The following is a 22,794-nucleotide window of genomic DNA, read 5'->3' on the forward strand; positions in this document are numbered from 1 at the left end:
CAGAGGAACTAAATAAAAGATTGCTGAACTAGGACATTAGCAAGGAAAGGGGAAAAAGCAGACCAATGTACAATTGTGAGCCATCAAGACTTGAACGTTGAGTTTCTTTGCTCATAATTTTTGCCAGAAAAGGGAAAGGGGAAATACAAGATATAGAAAATTGAGCTGATTTTCTACTACTTCCATGATATTTCCCTTATGATTTAAAAATATAAATCATGGGGCCAGCCCCATGGCTGAGTGGTTGAGTTCATGCACTCTGCTTTGGTGGCCCAGGGTTTTGCCGGTTCAGATCCTGGGCATGGACCTAGCACCACTCATCAAGCCACACTGGGGTGGCGTCCCACAAAGCAGAGCCAGAAGGATCTACAATTAGAACATACAACTATGTACTGAGGGGCTTTGGAGAGAAGAAGAAAAACAAAAAAGAAGATTGGCAACAGATGTTAGCTCAGGTGCCAATCTTTAAAAAAAATATATACATATATAAATCACCACTATTAGTTTTCATTTGTTTCTTTCATATAAAAAACAAACAATACATAGCTGCATAATCTCTTAGACAACAACATGGCGTAAAAATAATAATTGGTTCAAAAGATCAAGTAATATTTTCTTAAGGGGATCCCATTGTTCAAGCACTTTTATTTTCAGTATAAGTAGTTCTCTTGGTCAGCTTCACTCTACTCAGATATTATGTGCAAGTGTTGCCTTACTTTAAAGATTTTAGCCTTGAAATGATGATTAGAAGAGATTTTGCGAACACGGGACTCCATGTCAGTTTTTATCCAAACACTCTTTAATGTTTAAGATGATTTTTAGACATGAACGATACTATATTTTCACCTTACATGACAAAGAAACCAAATGTTCAATAATTATATGCTCAATCAATTTCCTTTTCCTTAATAAGATCCTACAAAAGAATGAGACTCTAGAGAAAAATTACACTATGGGATATTTTTGCTTTCTCAGATCCCTAACCTAAATTCTTTGCAAAATTGATGTCTACTTACAATGAAAACCAAAACAGCCCCTGAAAGGGCAAGATTCCGCCAAGACAAAACATGGACATGAACAAGAATTATGTGTGCTGTTGCTGGAAAGAAAATAGGAGATACCCTGACTTTGCCCTGGGGATAAATAACCATGCAGATTTCTGGATTGATTTTATACCCTTTTAAATCCCACTTGAGTCATCTCTCTTGTTTCTTTGCCTCCTGGAGTCACCGACCAGTTTATGGTCTGTGCTGCACCAGCAGAAAGGCCCCCAACACAGGGCCACGGGCAAGTGCCCGGATATATGCAATACACGCAATACCTGAGTATGTCTGCCAGACCTATGGAGTCAAACCACAGAGCAATAACTACAGGCATGACATCACCTCTGACCTTGTAAGTGAGCTTCACAATGGGCTAGCATTTCCATAACTTAAGCCTCCCCAGGAATGCATATATATATAGCACATACAGCTGAAACAATCTCTCATTACAAACTCAAAACTGCAATTACCAATATGGGAAGGAGGGGGTCCCTATGCGCTGGACACTCTCTTAACTCTGGAAAAACTCTAAAATGACTGTATCTTTCAGATTTCCAAAGGTCTCATTTGATGCTAGTTCTCTCATATAAAACAATTCCTCTGTCTTTATTCCGCTTACATTCAGGAGCACAGATTTACTTGACTTTCAGATTGAAAATCCAAGTTTCATCAGCATTATAAAACACTGCTGGAACAAACGAAATCTAAAACTTAATTCAAATAAAATTTTTTTTACAAATGATGCTGGAGTGCATGGTCAGCTGTCGTTGCTTTGTTGTCATTGCATGAGCCTGACAAAATCAGTCTTCGAATTCCAAGGAAAACTTTAAATGTCAAATCCACCCTCAATACAACATACATAGATCAACCCCATTTACCCCTATGTTTTCTTTTTCAGTGAGCTCTGAGTCCTGGATAAAGTTATCCTCATATTGATTATTGCACAGAGTCACTCTGCCACTACTTAGTCTAAGGGCTAGATCTGAGTGAGGCATCTATAAAACATGGTGTCAATCCATAGTTTCAAAAGAACAAAACTAGCAAACAATTAAGCAACAGCTCCCACTGAACTTGGTTATGGTATGAAGCGTACCTACATATCCCATTTCACTACAGAACTGTCTGTTGTCTTTAACATTACTGGAAACATTTATATATCTCCCCTAATGGTGTCAGCTTGTGTCTCTCATGCTCTGACTTTCCCAGTGCACACGGTTTAATGAGATGGTCTGTCCCAACCTTGCTTGCAGAGCAACTTGCCGCTCTCTTTTCCTCAAGTGCTGTCCTTCTAGAATGGTGGAAAGAGCTCTGAATGTGGAGTTGGAAGATTACAGTTCAAACCCCGCTCTGAAACACACTCTGTGATCTTTGGCAAATCCTTAAATTGCCCTGGCTTAAGTCTGCTCATCTGTATAATGAAGATAAAAATAAAGCCTCCTTTCCTGTTATCGTCAAGGTTGATTTGATACAAGCTTTGAAAACTTTTAAGTTTTAAATTTGTCAAGTATTATACAAATGCCCTTCTGAATTAGTTGGTGAAATACATCCAGCATCGACTTGTCCTTTCTCCCTGTACATAGCCTTCATTACCTGCAACGGGCCACAGTTTCTTCTTCATCACTGTTTTACAGTATTTCATCTCTTTACCCATTTTACTTTTCTCCTTCCCTCTGTGTATCAAAGCTTCCTTCTCTGCTGTACATCAGGCCCCAGCAGAGGCTTCAACTTTTAAACCAGTTGGTGGCCTCACCTACAAGTCACAATGCTCACTTAACTGCCAGACCATTGGTTCTGGCTGGCAGGGATCTTGTCCTTAAACAGTATTTTATCCCCAGTGCCTAAGCAGTACCTGTCACACAGCAAGTATTCAATAAATGTCAGTGGAAATAATGATCAGCTTCCCAACTAAAGACCAATTTCAGATTTCCTAGAGATTCTCTGACTAATTTAACCCTGAGTTTCTTGTTAATGTTGGACTCCCCTTGACTTCTGCTGACACATTTCTATTTTAAATATTGCCTCTCTGTATTACCATTGTCTTTCTGGTGGATTATTCTATGATAATCCAGTGTGCCTTTAAACATTTAAGACAATTTACCCTGCTAAAGAAAAGGAACAATACGCAGACTCTCCCCATCTTTCTGAGCTACTAACTACTAAACATTTTAAATAAACTAAGAATGGTAAAGAGTGTGTTTATACAAGGAAATTAGAATGAAATTATTTGCATAACAAACTATTTTATTGCTTTAAAAATTATTCAGTGCAGAGTTCCCTAAAATAGCTAAGCTCCTCTAATGCAATTAAACTAAAATTGGTGTCTATGAATACATTTTATCCCTAAACGTATGTTCATGAAAAAACTGCATCAAGTAAAGCAAGGTGGTGATAGGATACACCTCCAAATGATGCAATTAATTAGTGATTTTTTCCAGCAAATCTCTCAAGCTAAGAATAATTACCTTTCACTTCAAGAATGAGTGCCCTCAGTGGGTTAGATAAAAGCAGATTAGATAAAACCTTGTAAGTGAAATTGCTTTGCTGACTGGTTTTCTTTGAAACCATACAGATGGGAAGAACCCAGGCTTTGAAATAAAACGGACCTGGCTTCAGATTCTGGCTCCTTTACATACCAGTTGGATGACCTTGGGCAAACCAGTAAGGCTCAGTTTCCTCATTCACAAAATGAGAATGCTAAAATTACCTTGCAGCGTTTTGCTAAGGATTCAATCACGTAAAGGGCTGTCACAGAGTAAGCACTACCTACATGGTAGCCATTATTAACCACACCATAGTATCTACTAGAATATAAACTCCGTGAGGACCAGAGGTATCATTCAATTCTAAACACTTAACATGCTGCCTGGGATAGAGCACTTACTCACTGCATATTTCTTGACTACCTGTAACTAGGATTGGAGGAGGACAGCAAGTAAAACTGTTCGCCTCATCCTAAAACTATCAGGGTCGCTCTCAGTCAAGGACATCTAATCTCACAAGCTATTTGATTAAATCTTTAGTAAAATCCCTGTCCAGTGAGAATATAGCTGGTATTTTTCAAAACATCTTTATTAGGAAACTGAAGCAGGAAGTGTGGGGAGGGTGGGGAATCTAACTTCTTTTTAAAAAATGCTGAAATCAATTCGTCTGTTATTCCAGACAAAGGCTGGCCACAGAATGGCAAGAATGGCATAGGTTCCTAGTCCCTTTGTCCACTGGAAGTATTCTAGGAGGAAGGGAAGGGTGTGAAATCTCACCTTCCTATTTAAGTCCTTGGTGACTTGCAGACAAATGCATCCCTCAATAGAAATAAAGGGGATTCATTCCCCCTATTAAAGGTTATTTCATCTCATTGTATGTATACAGACAAAACAGTAAAATCTCAAGGAGGTTCTTTCTTAAAGAAACACTTATTTATAAAAATGATCTGGCTCCCTGACACCCACACCCCCAAGATTTCCCCCTAAAGAAAGCAGATTAAACACATTCATTTATCCCTTCTCCCTTTTGAAACTTCACTAAAACAACAACAAAGAGATAGTTTAAAAGGCATAAATAAACCCAGAGATAAAGAAAGAGGAAAAGGAGACAACAGTAAATATATTTTGGAAGTTGCAAAGAAGATGAGTGGCAAATTTCCTAGCAGTCCCCCAAAAGCTGAAGGGTTGACAGTCGTGGGGAAAGCCGGAAACACCCTGCCTCACACTGCAGAGGCCCCAAAATACTCAGGTATTGGCAGCCCTGGAAACTTCTGGAAGTGTATGAAGATAGGGATAAAAATAGGACAAGTTGCTGAAAACTCGTTCAGGAAGAAGTTAGAGCCCTCAGCTCACCTTCCCCACACTGTGTAGCTGGATGACTACCCACGCCCACCAATATAGAAGTTGGCAGGCTTATTCTGTGGGGAAAGTAAAACAGAGTCTCGGGCCTGGGGACACTTGGTACAGTGGAGGATAAAGTACAGTACTGGAAATAGAGAAGTGAAGTTCAAATTTACATACCTTTTCCATAAAGGTTCAAAACTCAATTCAAATCAAAATTGCATTGGATTTCTCCATAGAATACCGGAAGCTAGAGGACGGTGGAAGAGTGTCTTCAAAATTCTGAGGGAAAAGTGATTGCCAACCTACAATTCTATAGCCATCAAAATTAACATGTAAGGGTATATAAAGCCATTTTTACGCATGCAAGCTTTTTAAAAAAGGTATCTCCTCTGTACGCTTTTGCAGGAAACTACTGGAAGATGTGCTCCCTAGAATGAGAGACTAAACAGAGAAGGACAATGACTCGGACTGCAGGAAACAAGGGAGACAAAGGAAATCCCAGAATGGTAGTAAAGGGATATCCCATGACGGCAACAGCTTCAGCAGGTCTAGACTAGAGCGGGGCTAGAATGCTCTAAGAGAATTCTTTTAAAAAAAAATCATCAGTAGGATGCCCAAAATATTTAAATACATAAAGAGAAAACTTACACTGGGGGGAGTTAGAGTTGAATTAGACAGAAATACACAGAAAACGGAGTATTAATTTCAAGAAAAACAAAGTACTATTCCAGAAAGAAGTAAATCCAGCATTTATGTGGCCCAGCTGCGAACAGCATTTACCTCGTGACGATCAGGTAAACACTGACCTAACCAACATTATGATACATCCGCAATGAGTGCCATAGGAAGCATGCATGGGTGGGGGGGCCTGAGGCAGGGAAGGGTGCCAGTTCTGCATCTTCCATAAGGAGTCAATGGATAGTGCTTAAAACGGAAAACTGAAAGAATGAGAAGAGTTACAAAAACATGAGATTTAGAGATGTGGAAGTAAATTCCAACGGAATCTGCTAAAACAAAGTTGAAAGCGATTGCCTCTTAGGAATGGAAAACAGTAGGGATAAAGAACTACTATTTTTCATAATAAGCCTTTTAGAATGAAATTACCTCTGTGAATCACGCTAATAAAAGTAAAAACAAAATTAAAACAAACAATAGCCCCCCTGAAGCCTTGATACCAAGGAGAAAAAGGTTGATAGCTGAAGGATTTTACATAGTTTAATGTGGAAATAGTTACTCAAAAAAGGCTGAAAATTGTAAGTAGACCAATTATACTTCTTGGTTATTGGGACAAAGCGGGTGGGTGACTTTATCCTGAGATACCACTATTCTTCTGCTAAATGTTCCTTCAGTAGTTCAAAATAGGAGTGCTATAAAAGATACAAAAAATGTATATACTTAAATGTGATTTATAGACCCCACCCAGAGGTCTCTTTCACTAGACTCTGTTTGGAAATTTGGATCTCTCCTGCAACTTTGCATATTAAAACCACACATACAATCTGCTCAAATCAGTATGAGATGGATTATTTTCCATAATAGTTCATTTTAGTCACAAAATTATAAAGCTTAGAATTCCAAGTTATGGGCAATTTCATTCAATGAGAAGGCCTGGATTTACTTTATTTGCAGAAGTGATATACATATATATATGTGTGTATGTATATATAATCAAGTATTGTGAGTATATAAAATTAAAATTATATAAAAACTATGGAAAAAATCAAATATACTTATATGTATATATGTATATACACAAACGTGTGTTTAAGAGTGAATACACACACAGGTGTGAATGCACAAATCATTTATTTTGCCAGAGATTTACATACATTATACCATTTACTTCTCAAAAATATTACAAAAAATATCATTATCTCTATTTTTTAAAAATAGAAAATGGAGCTAGCTACATTCATCCATGATTGAGAGGCAATGAACACTAACTGTTTCAAAGCACAGGTTCTGGAGCCAAGCTGGATTCAGACCCCAGCTCTACCATGTAATAGTTGGGCAAATCACTTAACCTTTCTGTGTCTCAGTGCCCTCATCTGGAAAATGGGCACAACAATAGTGCCAGCCTCATAGCATAGTTGGGCGAATTGAATGAGTCAATACACATAAAGCACATGTAATAGCGGCTGCCACATAGTACGTATTACATTAGGGATGTTGTTAGTGGTGTTAGAAATGCCTCATGATCCATCCACTATAGATCCCCAGCTTCTGAACACCATGCACACAAGTACATGTTCACACAAGTACATATAAAACCTTTCTTGTCTTTGAACTAAGGAGGAATGACCAAAAACCCCATCTTCCCATTTTTTACGTTTTCCAGCAGAAAAAAAGAAGACCACCAATAATATCAAAATTTTAAGGATGGCAAAAAATTCCTTTTTCCTTCCACCTAACATGGCTAGTTAAAGGCACACATGCTGCTTTAATTGCTATGGCAAAATCCTTGACAAATTCTATCAACAATTCCACCTCCTCCATACTAGGTTGAACTTACATTGAGTCAGCCAGATCGGCTTCTTTTAAAACATTAAAATTAATTTTTGTTCTTATTCACATTTTACAATTTTTATAATGAAGTATGGTGCTGTATAGCCAATGAGCGCTTAACAGTTCATTAATGGGAACTTTTAGAAAAGCACTAATAAATGAAAGTGATTTATTTTTTTACATATTTATTTCTTTACTGTTAATCACAGATATTAAAATTTCTAAGAAAGTAATATTAGCTTTTGTATAAAATATTCAAATAATTTTCACTTTGGGCAGAATAGATTTATGTTTAATTTTTGATTTCTAACTTTTATCACTGTAATAAAAACAAAAAGCAATCTGCCCTAACAAAGCCAATCAATTTATTGAGTGCTTACCTTTACTGAGAATATTAAACTTTACAAGCAGTTGAGAAATACAGGAAAAGAGAACTTTTATAGAACATATATTCTATTAATATTAAACTTATCTTCATTCTATCCAGCTTTATAGAGAAAAGACTCTGAGATAGATACTATCTAAAGGAAACAAAAATTCCATATCCAGCCTACCACAAATAGACAAAGCAGTTATTTTCCAATCTGTTTTTCTATATAAACGCCAAGTGGAAAAGAATTTTTACATTAAAACAAAATTGTAATGTCTTCCTTGAACACTTTTATACAAGTCTCTCTGTGCAAGCCAGCAGATAATCAATCTAGTATCACAGAACCTCCTCAGGAAGAATATATTCCACTGAGAGAAAAGGAAAAATTATAAACACTGTAAAAGTTATTTTAACCTGCTACTCTCTTAACTTATAACTAAAAACTCAGATTGTTTTTTCCTAAGTAACATTCAACATAAATTGAAACCACAAAAGTCAGATTTGCTTAGGAAAATTAATACAACCTGAGATTCGCCTCCCCAAAATAAAAACCGTTTCAAAATATAACATACTTTACTGGACATTTTAATATTTTAAAAACATGGTGCCTTTTGACTCCTATCTACATGCTACATAACCAACACTTTCAATAAACAAGAAGTTTGATTAAAGGCCTGCATTCACTAAATGATAAATGATAAACTCCAGTCCCCACCCTGTCAAATACTAAACTCTGCAAGTTTTCAGTGCTAAGTATCTCTATGGCAGTTGTTTATTTTTCCTTTCCCGGTGATTGGAGGTTTAAAAATATTATATTACTTATAGTTAGTAAATAAGAGAATTCCAGTGCCAAATATTTGTACAAGATAATGGAACAGCCGACATTCTGTTAAGAATCCACTGGGACTGAACTACTAACAGTCCAAGAGCACTTGCTGCTTAAAACACACATCCCCAGAAAGCCTGTGCTGTAACCTGGTCTCAGAGCGAAGTCATAGCAGACATAGGCTTGGTACTTTCCGAAGGCCAATTATTCACCACGTTCTATGCCTGTCTATAAATTTTTCAATGAAAAGGCATTAAATTAAATTAATTACCATTAAATATCCTTTCTTTTAAGAATCATAAATGGAATGAGCTCAGTCTAACTTAGAAAAAGCTAGAACTATAAACCAGTCTTTGAAGAAACAAAGTGTGTAACTCCTGAGCCCATGCAGAAATTCAAGCTAAAGGAAGAAAGTATTGGTATGCTGTGGTCCTTTGTTCATGCACCCATTTGAACAAATATACAAGAATATTTCAAATAATGTATCTTAATTTACTCCCCTTTTGAATTTTATTTACACTGTAATTGCTGAGCTAACTTCTTTATCAAAGATGTTGGTGAATTACTAAGTGTCAAATTAGTAAGTGTTTGCTTCATGTGCTGTTCCAACTATTACACAGAATCGTGTTACACCAGCATCTGAGGGATTTAGTCAGGGGCTATGAGTTCCCAGGGTCAATGATCTATATCATGAGAGGTAAAGCATTAAGGGCAAGGCAATAAAGTAGCTGGACAAGCTAGACAGGCCACCATGTATATAGTTTCTGTCGCTTTGCAAGCTAGGTCAGCTAAAGTCTGCATGCACAACCACATCTCAAAAGATTTACAGGGTGTTACTGGTCTCTGAAGGGGCTGTCTCTACATATCATTGGGCCATTCTTCAGAATTCGAGACAGGAGCCCCCATCACCAGAACCTGCACGGAAAGTACAAAGAAGGAGCCTTAGAAATATCCTAAGAAACACAGCCAAAATAACACCAGACTCAATTCTCCAGATTGAAGCCCTCGCTCAGACCCAACCAAATGTGGCCAGATCCCTTCCAAAGACAAGAAGGGCATGAGTTCATTATTGCAGGCACCTTTATGACAAGACCCTTTATAAGACAACAGGTTAGGAAATTGAATACTTTTAAAGATGATGTTTTATTAGGTAGAAAGGGAACTCCTACTTCAATATCTGCCAATAACTTTTGAACCTATCTATAACTCTGTCTGTGAAAGTTGTTTCTTCTAAATCACATTCTTTTCACTGTTTTATCTTTTTTCAGACAAGATAGACACTTTAACTTATTTTTGTATATTCTCCAGAATAACCACAAACATATCTCTTTTAAGAGTACTAAACGAAAATTTTCCTTTAAGTTTTACAAATCCACTGACACAAATATTACAAGTGGAGAGGTTTGTTTGTTTTCTCTTTTTTTGATAAGTCTATTCAAGCAAAAACACTTCCTTCCTGAACCAAAAATATATTTTCTTCCTTAAAAAAAGAAAGTATAAGAACATAACCCGATTCACAGTCATGCTTAATGTTCAGGGAAAGAAAACCACATGTGATTCATGATAAAATCGTTAAATTCTCACCAAAGTTGCCCAAACATCAGTAATACGGTCTAATTGACAGAAGGAACATTTTGAATTAAACAGCATGAATCATAGAACAATTTTAAAGAAATGCACTTTTGTTATAATAAATATTTGAGCTATAAACAATATTGAAAAGCCAAGATCCTTGAATACCTCATTTTATAAACAGATCAACCATGGTTTGAAAGGAGCATATCCATTATCTGTAGGTAAAGGCTTCTAACAGGCTTGAAAAGTTTGTTCTCAAACAAGTTAAGCAGTTCTACCACAGTCCTCTGATAGCAGTCAATTGTTTATGGAACTTTTTCCCCAGAGGCTGGAAAATGGCTGCAGCATTCCAAAGAACTCCTGTCCTAACCATCCACAACAGTCCTGGATGCTGGCTTGTCTCCCTAAGGGCATCTTAGCCTGGCACCCTGTGCCTGTTTAGCTTGACAACTATAATTTTGCTACTAAACCTGAACTAAACATCCAGATTAGCAGAATTTGTTTATAATGTACATCCGGAAAAAAAATTCTAAAACATTAGATAGACTTCTCCCACATGAAGACTTTTATTCCTGCATCCGTAAAGGCACATCATTAGAATAAAAGTAGTGTGTCTTCCATTCTCTCTTCCACCATTGAAAAGGTTCTCTAAATGTGAAGCCCCCTTAGCCCAGAGTGGCAAGACCAGTAGCTATTTTCTCCCAGATAAATGAGCAAAAAGGCCCAGAAGCAAGCAAGAAGAGACACTGCTACCAGGGTTATGCAGCAGAAGAGAAATCAGATCACATCACTCTTCAGCTCATGAAACTTCAAGCTGCAAAGTACGTAGGCACGATATTCAAGACTCTTCGTAATTTGGTCCTAGCTCACCCTGGCAACTCTCAGCCCTGCATACCTGGTACACATCTACCCTATGACCAACACAGGCCCTTCTCCAACACACCAAAAGCTTCCGAGTCTTATACAATTCCTCCCTCCATAGCCTTTCAATTCCTCAAAAATGCCTTGCCGCGCTCCCCGCAAGGCCCTTCCATAAACCATCGCCTAACCAGGTCCACCATTCACCAACCATCGTCACTTTGTTTCTCCTATTAGATCTCAGCTCAAACCCTTCCTCAAGTGCCTTTATTAAATGTTCTCAGTAGAACAAGGCTATTGTTCCAGAGAGTTCTTCTAAAGTACCTTTAATAACGCAAAGAGAGAACTTTTAAAATTAAAATATTTTAATTACAAAAGGCAATCCTCTCATGATCTCGTTAAAAGTTATCAGTCCATGTCTTCAACTCAGCTGTGCAAACCCGGCACAGAACTTGAAATTTCAAAATATCTTAAATGTTTGTTTCATAGAAGAGACACTGCAAAAATTCATATTTTTACTTGATAGAAACAATTCTTACATTGGCAACTATCAACTAACAAAATTCCTATCTTCTTTAAGGCAATGTTTTTAAAATGTCTTCATGGTTGCAATCATTTTGAGGAAATTTGTAGCTTCCAAATTCTAAAGTTTTAAAGCTAAAATAATGGTAATGTAAGGAAACTCAGGAATGACTACTTATTTTCGAATAATTCAAATGTATTGCTTAGCGGGAATACTAAATGATACGAGCACAGTGTTTACACATTTTAAATAAAATTTAAATTAGTGTTTCTGTCATGTGAGCTGAGAAGATTCATCTTAATCTGAGCATATAACCAGGTCCTGTTATCACCCTTTATCTGAAAAAGGGGAAAGACGTATGAATGATGATTCTGAAAAAGTAAGTTTTTTAAATTTATGAAATTTCATGAAAAAAGCATAACTTCAATTCATAAGCTATTATTTAGTCATCAAGTTCATTAGACATTGCAAATAAAGTAAATATTGAACATCATTTTTCTACAAAGTTTATCTGAAAGCTACTTTCCCCACTGGCTTAAACGACTTAATTCTGTCATCACTTACATGTGTTATTTGCGTCTTATTTTCACTCTCTGTAAACTTAGGGACACTGTTTCCTGAGTCATCTAGACAGCTATATGATTTTTTTATTTGTCTTTAATTTTTTATTATATAGTATTTCACACAAACAAAATATACACACACACACACATTATAAGGTGTACAGAATAATAAAATAAACAGCCTCCTCTTCACCATCCATCTTAAGAAACAGTACGTTACCAATTAGACAGTTATATGAGTTTAAATGCATATTTACCATTTTATGTTTGCCAAAGGAAGTCCAATAGTCTGACAGGGTGGGAGCAGAGGAGAAAGCAAAAACACTTCACAATTACTGAATTTGCCTCAAGGTAGCATTTGCCGAACTGGTGGCCAGTATTCACAGCTGGAGCAAGCCTTTCAAAAGCATATGCTGCCAGAGAAATACCCGGCTTTGAACTCAGCACAGAGTAAGGACATTCATCAAATCAATGGATATAGAGTTATATGGCTTATATTTAACGACAATTATCTCAAATGTCTATATTAAGAAACAGAACATAATAAAGTTTACAATGCTTACTAATCACAGAGGACGCCTAAATTATGCAAAGAACAAAAATACAAATACTTGGCCCATGGATACTTCAAACTCTGAAGTAAGCGAAAAGTCCAATGAGTGCTCAAAATCCTGTCACAGAGACCCAACACTAAGGCCATGAATCTCACACAACTGTCCTGGTCCCTAGTCCCCAATGTGACATTTACTTTTAAAGACATCTGCTCACATGCTTTTACAGGGAACAGGTAGAGGCAGTCAAACCAACATCACTTAAGAAACAGAAGCGGTCACGGAGTTCTGTCCTGGGCTCCCGTGCACACAAAAACTAGATGTGCAAACCGAGCCTCTGGCTCCAGAAATGCCTAAATCATCTTCAGTTCGCTTGAGGTTTTTGTGACTTTAACAAGTAAGTGTAAAAACGACAGCTTTTAAAAAATTCTCATTAATATGTCAAAATAAATGCATGTATTGAAGGGATATGTTTCTACTGTATGAAAAATGCATAAATGTTGAATAATAAACCATTTCCTGATGTCAATCAAGTAATACAAACATTACTATCAGGTGCAATTCTTTATCCATTATTCTATCTCGGCAAGGTCTACTGAATTCAGCCGCCATTCTCCAGTTCCAAAGTCTTAGTTCAGACCCCACCCAAGGCTTCTGAGGACTGTAGGTAACCATTAACAGGGCTTCCTAGTGCCACCAGCCCTAAATGTTCTCATTTCATCCCATGCTAGAAACACCCATTGGCCCTCGACAGTAAGAGGGATAACATCAGACTCTCCTACAAAGACCTTCCCAATTGGACGACTCCATGCTCTTCTCATTGCGCACTGATGCCATAGCCACCCTGAATTTCTAAGTTTTGCTAAACTGCCATGTTCCTTCACTCCTCCATGTCTTTGCATACACGCTTCATGTTGCTCTAAGGCCCGTCCCTCCCTTCTTCCACCAGAAAACTCTCACATTTTCAATATCTAGATCAAAGGAAGACTCTCCTATGAAACCTGTCAGAAGTCTCCAACCGCTCCTTATTCTGTGTTGCCACAGTAATTTATTTATAACTTTAATACTGTATTTTGCTTTGCTATTTTCTTTGTATTGTACCCTTTCATCTTTGCATTTCAAGTATCTGTCACAGACTGGGTACTCAATATATGTTTAAGGAGGAACAAGGAAAGAAAAGGAGAACAGAAAGGAAGGAAAGGAGAAACAGTTTGATTCTTTGACAGGATAAGAGAGAACTATGGCAGAATTTTGAGTTCCTTTTATAATAAGGACATTAAAAGATTATATTTCTAAAAGTTAAATGACTACTGAATGCCTTGGAATTATAAAGGAAGCATATTTAAGTCTTATAGAAATAATGCCAGTAATTAATTAAGTGTACTGCAATAGTGGTGTGGCGGAGTGAAACAGCATGGGCTTTGAGCAAATACAGTCAGATTTGAATGTTAATGACAGCAAGTAGCAGCTGCGTATCTTTGGGACCCCTGCTTCTCCCCATCTGTAAATAAGTCTAACCATATAAAGTTACTGTATTTTCTAAGAAATCAGAGTAAAACACTGGGAAGATGCTGAACATGCGTCAATGATACGATGGATTTTGATTTAGAAATAAAGTTGTTAGGCTATCTCAATCAAAACTATAAACAGAAAATAGTAAAGATATATAACTTCATAGTTTAATTTTAACTTATTGGCTATGGCTAGCTAATAATGATAAAATTTATAACTACTTAAAAGAAGGCCTTAAACAGAGTCTGAAGAAAATTAATTACTACTTAAAGATAGTCCAGTTTTACATTATGATTTTAAACAACAAAAAACCAAGGATGATCAATAATTCCTTCATGGCCATTAAAAATTTACTTGATTTCCATTAAGAGAATCATTTCAAATCTGGTTCCATCACTGTATATTTTAAGAAATCTTTAAAAACTGCTTCCGTACAATCATAAGCCATATGCAAATTCTCTGGAATAATAAAATTGAAAAAAAAGAAAACTTCCCTTTTAAACCCAAGGCTCTGGTCTCAAACATGGGAGGGGTAGCCAACCTAATTTCTGACCAGCACTTGACTAGCTATGCTTTGCTGGCAGTTGAGCATATATTAGCATCAAACTGACAAACGACCTTCTCCTGATGGTGACATTCCGCTTTTGTCGATATTGTAAACATGTCTGTTCAATCTGTTTACGTTCCCCCTGAGCTGGCACCACTTTCTTAATGCCTATGTTAATAGCAAGGTAGAATTGCAATAACAAATGAATTTCATTTAGTCTACAGCTAAAAGCCTTGGGAAGTACCCATCTAAGGCTTAAAACCAATTTCCATTTAGCTTCAATTTCTCTGTTAAGGAGAGAAGGAATTTCTACTACTGAAATTACTTTGAAAGTCATAGCATATTCGAGTTTATTTTCCTAGTCATTTTTGGCTTGTTTTCTCAATATAATCAGAACTTAATTATTCTTGATGTCCGCATATAAATATATAGAAGTTTCTGTTCTATGACAGTTTCATATTTATTAAGAACAAATCTAGTTGGAGTAGGGTTGCCAGATTCAGCAAATAAAAATACAGAATGCCCATTTAACTTTGAGTTTCAAATAAACAATGTATAATGTTTTAATACATGTATATCCTAAATACTGCATGGAACATACTAAAATATTATTCATTGTTTATCTGAAATCCAAATTTAATTGGATGTCCTGTATTTTATTTGGGAAACTTAAATTAGGGTGTTTTAACAACTTGCATCAATAAGTCAATAGAAGGGTCAAATTCACGACCAAGTTTCACCAGAAATGTTTTCCTATGGATGGCCTCTTAGCCTGCAGAGTTGGTTTTTTGGGGGGTTGGGGTTGGGGTGGAAGGGCAAGTTGGTTATAAAGACCTGTTTTGAGGCTTTTTCACTTTTCTTTTTTTTTTTTTTTTTTGAGAAAGATTAGCCCTGAACTGAGCTAACATCTGCTGCCAATCCTCCTCTTTTTGCTGAGGAAGACTGGCCCTGAGCTAACATCCGTGCCCATTTTCCTCCACTTTATACGTGGGACGTCTGCCACAGCATGGCTTGACAAGCAGTGCGTAGGTCCCACACCCAGGATCTGAACTGGCGAACCCAGGGCTGCCGAAGCAGAACATGCGAACTTAACTGCTGTGCTACCGGGCCGGCCCCCTTTCTCACTTTTTCTTGATCAGTCTGATGAATAAGGCCATTTTGACTGTTGCTTGAGCAGCACCATAGCCCAGCTGCCAGCTCGTCTTTTAGTAATCATTCAAGAGATATGGCAGCTCTAAGATACTGGTTGTCTTAAAAAAAAAAAAAAAAAGCTTCTGGTTTACAGGTTTTAAAAGTGAAAAAAGACTTTGAATCCAGGGAACTCGAGAAGTCGGACTGAATACATTGAGCTTGTTTAAATATTTACATCCAAAATAAAAGTAAGGAACTTCTTTAAAAAGAAATTTTTAATTAGGATAAAAAGCTAAAGGACACAAAGGAAGAAACCATGAGAGTTGCCTTGTAAATATTTGCCAGAGACCTAATATCATGTCGTATTTTGCATTAGTTCCCACCCCCACTCCCCAACTCAACAAGCCATTCCCTTGTAGTCTAAACCTATTCAACAGCCAGGCTCCTCCTTTAAAATCTCACTATCTCATTATCAGCACATCTGCTAGCCGGTACTACTCACACTGTTCTAATTTCCCGTCCATTATTCAACTTAATAAAATTGATTAAAGCAATAGACAAGGTGAATGTTCATATTATCAAGTTGTTTGTAGTCTGGTAGTTTGGGCTAGTCATGAAAAAACGAAATTTAATAGAAATACCATATGACCCAGTTATCTCTCTACTGGGTATTTATGCAAAGAACTGGAAATAAACCATTCAAAGAGACTTATGCACTCCTATGTTCATTGCAGCATTATTCACAATAGCCAGATGTGGAACCAACCCAAGTGCCCATCAACTGATGAATGGATAAAGAAGGAGTGGTGTATAGAGACAATGGAATACTCCTCGGCCATAAAAAAAACCAAAATCGTCCCATTTGCAACAACATGGATGGACATCAAGGGTATTATGTTAAGCAAAATAAGCCAGACAGAGAAAAACACTGTACAATTTCACCCATATGTGGAAAATAAACAAACACATGGACAAAGAGAAAAGATTAGTGGTTATAAGAGGGGAAGGGGGTTGGGGGTGGGCATAAGGGGTAAAGGGGCACATATATATGGTGACTGACAAATAATAATGTACAACTGAAATTTCACAATGTGATAAACTATTATGACCTCAATAAAATTTGTTAAAAACCCAAAACCCTCAATTCTAGAGTGGTCATGACCCAATTAAAAAAAACAAAAAGGAAATTTATAACAAGAGAAATGCACTGGACTTCAAAGCTTGAGAAGCCTCTATTAGAGACATCAGTAAAGGCCCAATGAGAGTGGGCTTGGCAGTAGGAAATGCTGAGGTCTGAATTAAAGCTCTATCTGTTACTGCTGAGTGACTTTGGACATCTTACTGAACCTCTCTGAACCTCACTTATAATTATCTATCTTGGATGATTATTGTCAGGTTTAACATGAAAGACCATAGGAAAAATTTTTTATACAATGTGAGATATGTTTATAAGCATTTAGGAAAAGGCAGCAATTATAGAGTAAAATAGTGAAGTTGCTACAAATAATCTTGTTGGAACTAGATTGCCATGGTCTGAATACCAGATTCTCCATTTACTAGCTATGAAAACAGGCAAATCACTTAGCCAATCTGTGCCTCATTTCCTCATCTATTATGGGAATTATAATACTATCGATCTCGGAATTGTGGAGAGGACAAAATTAATTAATTCTTGTAAAAATCTTCATTAAAAAATTCATGTAAATCTCTACAGCATAAGTACCTGAGAAATGTTAACCACATTTTTTGATTATCATCATCACCTTTGTCATTATTATGATTTCAGGAGGTAGCATTTCAGACAAGCCTTAACAGGCTGGTAGTATCAAAACAAAAGTATTAAGAAGAAATTCCCAGCTACGGGGACAGCAAGAGTAAGAGCAGGGAAAAACAGAGCAACAAAAGCTTGTCCAAGGGTCAGAAAATACACTTTGAACAGAGAATAATGAAGCATGTTAGAAAGCTAAAAATGATAGATGAAGCCTTGATTGTAGAAAAGCTTGATGCAAGATTGAGGCTTCTCTAAATACTTCACTACCCAACCAGGGGTCTTTCGAGTTTTCAGAACAGAGGAGTCATGTGATCATCGTTGCAGTCTATTAACGTAGCAGCATTGGTTTTGCATAAGTTAGAAGGAGACAACAGAGGCAGGAAGTTTAGGTAAGGGGCTCTGCACTGTTTCCGCAAGAAGTCAGGAGAGCCTGAACCTGAGCATTCCAAATAAGAGTCGAAAAGAGAGGACTGGCTCCTGAGAACATACAGGACTTTGCAACTGTTTGGAGAAGGCCATGGAAAGCAAGCCAGAGACGCAGATCAGGTGCAGCTTGGTTATGACTGACAGGTAATTGGGAGTTGAGACCCACAGATCATTCTTTAGCAAGGGAAAAGCTGTCAAAGGCTGCTTTGTGAAAAAGACCACATCCAACAAGCAAAGGTGGGGAGGGGCAGGAATAAAGCCGCTGCATCAATCTATGCTCATCATTCTCCTAGAGGAGGTGCTGACCCCTTAGGGCTGAGTTTGGAGCTCCTCCTCTCTGACCTCAGAGCACCCAGTGTAAACTGTATTAGAGATCTTATGAGGGAGTAATGGAATTATCTGTCTATCATACACACTGATCTGATGGCAAAAACCAGTAGTGCCTATATCCTCAATAGTATTTGAAGAATGAATGAATGAACAAGTTAGCTGCCCTTAGAACCTCAGTCCTCCAAGTCACCTTTGCATCATAAGGCTCTTTCCAGCCTCACAGACTAGCGTCTCACACACAAGTTTCTATGACTCATCCTGCCTTGAGTAGAAACCAAACTACTTTGTTCTTTGTCAATCTACTTTACCAGCATTCAAGTAGCCTAATGGGATGCATAAATGGTTTTCAAAATGTGTTTCTAAAAGTCTTTGAGGTTCCATGAAATATGCTCTCCCACCCTACCCCATCCCACAGTCCAGGGACCATCTAGAGTCATACAAGCTGGGAGGGTTAGCAGGGAGAGAACAGCAGCCATACTTAAATTGGTTGTGTAAATGGGACATCACTGTAAGACTGCGATTTTAGAAAAGGATTCTGAGATTTTTTTTTAAGTTTAAAATACTTTATCCACCCTTTAAATTACAAGTTTCACATAAAGTAAATCCTTGGGGCCAGCCCTGTGACACAGCCGTTAAGTATGCACGTTCCACTTCGGCAGGCCAGGGTTCGCCAGTTCGGATCCCGGTGCCGACATGGCACAGCATGGCAAGCCATGCTGTGGTAGGAGTCCCATATATAAAGTAGAGGAAGATGGGCACGGATGTTAGCTCAGGGCCAGTCTTCCTCAGCAAAAAGAGGAGGATTGGCAGCAGTTAGCTCACGGCTAATCTTCCTCAAAAAACAAAAAAAGTAAATCCTTTAGTTTATCTTTAAATTATTGTCCAAATATCTTAAATTGCAAAATAAGAGCCCAATCCCTTCCATCATTCTCCTTCTCGCTGTATATATACCAAAATGGAGAGAAGTAAGACAGTGGGCCTGTTCCCCTTCTCTGAGTGTGGTTTATTTTCTGTTTTCCAGCCGTGGTCCTGAAGAGTTATCTTCCAAGAACCCAAGTAATACATTAACACAGGATGTTCCAGTGAAAGTCTTCCTCACAAAAAAAAAGAAAGAAAGAAACTGAGAAGACTTCTCAGCTTCACGCTAAGACTGTTTTAGTTGGCTTGGGATGGGAGCCAATCAAGCACTGGTGTGCAGGAGCTGGCTCCTGAGAGCCAGTTTGAGCTCATCTCTCCCAACTCTGCAATCAATGATGCCACGTTGGTAGCCCGACACTGACCACGCTGGGAGTATTTACCCCACAGAAATCTTCAAATGCTACAAATCGGGGCTTTTTTCCTTGCAGATATCCAGCGTATCAGCACACTGTTAAAATTTTGTTTTCAAGTTCCCTACAAGAAATTAATGCACAGCTAGCGTTGAGAACCACTGCAAAGAAAGAACATACTCAATGAATTAATTTTTTAGGAGTCTGATATGTCTGCAATTACGTGTTAGCAGCCTTACTACCTGGTACCATTAACATGCAATATTTTATACACTCAATGTGCTGCAAAAACTCTATATATAAGCTGTATTTTTAATTGGCTCAAATTTTCAATGTTAAAGAGAGCTTACTAATTTTTTAATTAAAAGTCTAATCATATTTTGGAATCTAAGAATTTGAGTGCTAAAGGGAATTTAAGAAGTAATCTAGTCCAACTCTTTCAGAATTAAAAGAAAAACCCACTAAGTTATAGAAAGTGAGATTTATATCCATTAAACTATGTAAAACAGTGCCAGGATCGTAAGGCCTGTCTGCTACCACACCAACTGAATTTCTATATGGTGGGTTTGTTTAAAAAACGAAGAGCCAGCCTGATGGCATAGTGGTTAAGTTCATGCGCTCTGCTTCAGGGCCCAGGGTTTGCCAGTTGGGATCCCAGGTGCAGATGTGTACCCCGCCTATGAAGCCATGCTGTGGCAGGCGTCCTACACAGAAAATAGAGGAAGATGGGCACAGATGTTAGTTCAGGGCTGATCTCCCTCAGCAAAAAGAGGAGGATTGGCAGTGGATGTCAGCTCAGGGCTAATCTTCCTCATAAAAAAAAAAGAAGAAGAGAGAAAAAGAAACAGTTCCAATATGACCTTTTAGTTCTTGTCCCGAAGAGCCTAAGTAGTAATAAGGTCCATGACCCTAGAAAAACTCAAACTTTCAAATAAAAGTGTCAACACACAGCCTAAGGGAAATAATTAAATAGCATACCTATTTGCATACCTCATGTTTGAGTACAGCAAATACTTGTATTGAAATCATCTCTCATGGAAAGAACGCTTCCCTTCTCACAGGATGTTGAACAATTACACAGATTAGAGCACTGCTCTCACAGTTCCCTACCCACGTAACCTTGTGCACTGATGAAAAAATAATACACTACTGGTTGGTCACTTAACCATAATAAAGAGGAGATATAAACACATACCCACGCGAGAAGCAACAGGTTTCTTTTCACTGTTCCACAGTATCCTAACATGCCCACTATGATAAGGAAACAGCAAACAGCGATCATGACCGGATGAACCACAGGAAAGTAAGTCAGGATGACAGCCTCCTCCACCCTGAAAGAACAACGGCAATGTCATATTATAAACAAAATATAGTCGAGATGCACCCAAGACATAGGAAGACACAATCATGATTTGGGTTAACGATCCTTTAAATCATCATGCCTCAAAACTGATGACTGTATTCCTATTCTCAAAAGCACCAATGGGCTTGCTTGTTTTATTTTGTTTAGTTTTTTATACAAGTGGTAGCATTCCTACCTCAACTCATTTAAAATATATTTTAAGAGAGGAGTCCTCAATAAGAAGTCAATCTACAATTAGCTCCGAAGCCTTAGCCTGAGGAAACCCCACAGGACCCTTCGCTATCTTCCAGCTGAGAAGAATCTCCCTCTTCTCGGATCCGGGACTCCAAGTGCAGCTCTTTCTTTCTCCCTCACTACTGACCCTTCCCCAAAATGTGAAAGACTGCTATGTAATGGGAAATTGGTCTGTATTAAAAGAAAGAGGAAGGGAGAGAGATGATTTTCGTTAGAAAACTATGAAAAAATCGTTCACTAGAACTATAATAGTAAGGATAATAATAATTATATCAAAAATTACCATTGCTTAGCTCCATTGTGTTAAGGATTTTACAAAAACGCATCTCAGTTAATCCTTACGACATTTCAGAGTGATACACATATATTACAATCCCCATTGAGAGATGAAGAAACTCAGGGTGGGAGAAGTTAAGTAATTTGCCCCTTGCGATGTCAGTGGTTCAACTTTTGAAATTTGAGAAGAAAATGGCGTTGCTGGGTTTGGTTTTCACTAACTCAGGAATACGAAGGTAAAAAGGTTGGCAGTGATTTTCCTAGAGAAAAGTAGCTATGCTGTCCTTTCTATGCAAATATGACGTAACTGACATACTGTCAGGAGGACAGGCGACTGGTATTACCATACCCAGAAATGTTCTCTAAAACCAGTGGCACACCTTAATGAGAATGCTAGAAAATGCAAGTGTCTGCAACAGAGGCTGCCATGGGCAGGAAACACTTTCCAAATGATCACGGAAGAGCACCACCGTCTAATCAGCTGAGAGCAATGGTAACAGAAACTAGCGTCTGAGGAAACCCGGTGAAAGAAATCAATCATTAACTGTAACGCCTACCTTGTTTCTGCAGTTAAAGTCAGAACATTATTTAGGTAGTCCCTCATCCAAGCAGAAACTGCCAACACACTGATGGACATTAACTGGGAGAAAAACAAATACAAATTGGTTACCAAGGATTTATGCAACATTCTCTGTAGGATTAACAATAAAAAAGTAAGGATTTTTATTACATAATCATGATGCTTTCTCCTAAGTACCATTTACCTCCTATTGCAATTTACTATTACTATAAATATCTGCCATTCCGTTGTGTAATCATGTCATAGCCACTAAATAAAACGTCACCTGATAGGCTATGGATAGCTAAACTATTAAATAGCTAATCCCAGGTTCAGGACAGGAATTGGACAAGATGAGGAGGCAACAGAACGACTAAATTATCAAACATATAAGATGAGCCCAAAACATGCTGGCATACTTAAAAGCAAGGAAGCCATCAAGTACTACTGAGGTTGTCAACAAAAGTCAGAAGAGCCAACTCGAAAAGTCTTCCATTGGCTAATGAATGTTAGTTAGACAATTTAAGCATCAAAATAATAGTAATAATAATAATGCAATGGTTTGAAACATATTAAATATGCTAAAATCTATGAACTTATAATAATACCTAAACAAAACTCACTGGTCACCTTTGTAGGATGTTGGATAGTCAACTCACTCTTCAGAAAACTGATAAGAATCCACTATTCATTCTACCTTTCCTATACAAACCAAAGAGAGAACCAAAGACTTAATGAA

The 22,794-nt window shown here is 37.6% G+C and overlaps 1 protein-coding gene across 3 annotated transcripts in view; it reads right to left on the reverse strand.

The window, feature by feature from the left end:
- Positions 1 to 22,794, reverse strand: part of TSPAN12 (tetraspanin 12) — a 67,142-nt gene that overhangs the window by 29,882 nt on the left and 14,466 nt on the right. For all 3 annotated transcript variants that reach the window (XM_046668831.1, XM_046668833.1, XM_046668834.1), the window contains 2 exons: positions 22,054 to 22,136; positions 20,819 to 20,954 (listed from right to left, as the gene is read on the reverse strand). In XM_046668831.1, the coding sequence (XP_046524787.1) occupies positions 20,819 to 20,954; positions 22,054 to 22,136 (219 nt within the window). The remainder of the gene's footprint in view (positions 1 to 20,818; positions 20,955 to 22,053; positions 22,137 to 22,794) is intronic.

Source organism: Equus quagga, chromosome 8, assembly GCF_021613505.1.
Source record: "Equus quagga isolate Etosha38 chromosome 8, UCLA_HA_Equagga_1.0, whole genome shotgun sequence".
NCBI lineage: Eukaryota > Metazoa > Chordata > Mammalia > Perissodactyla > Equidae > Equus > Equus quagga.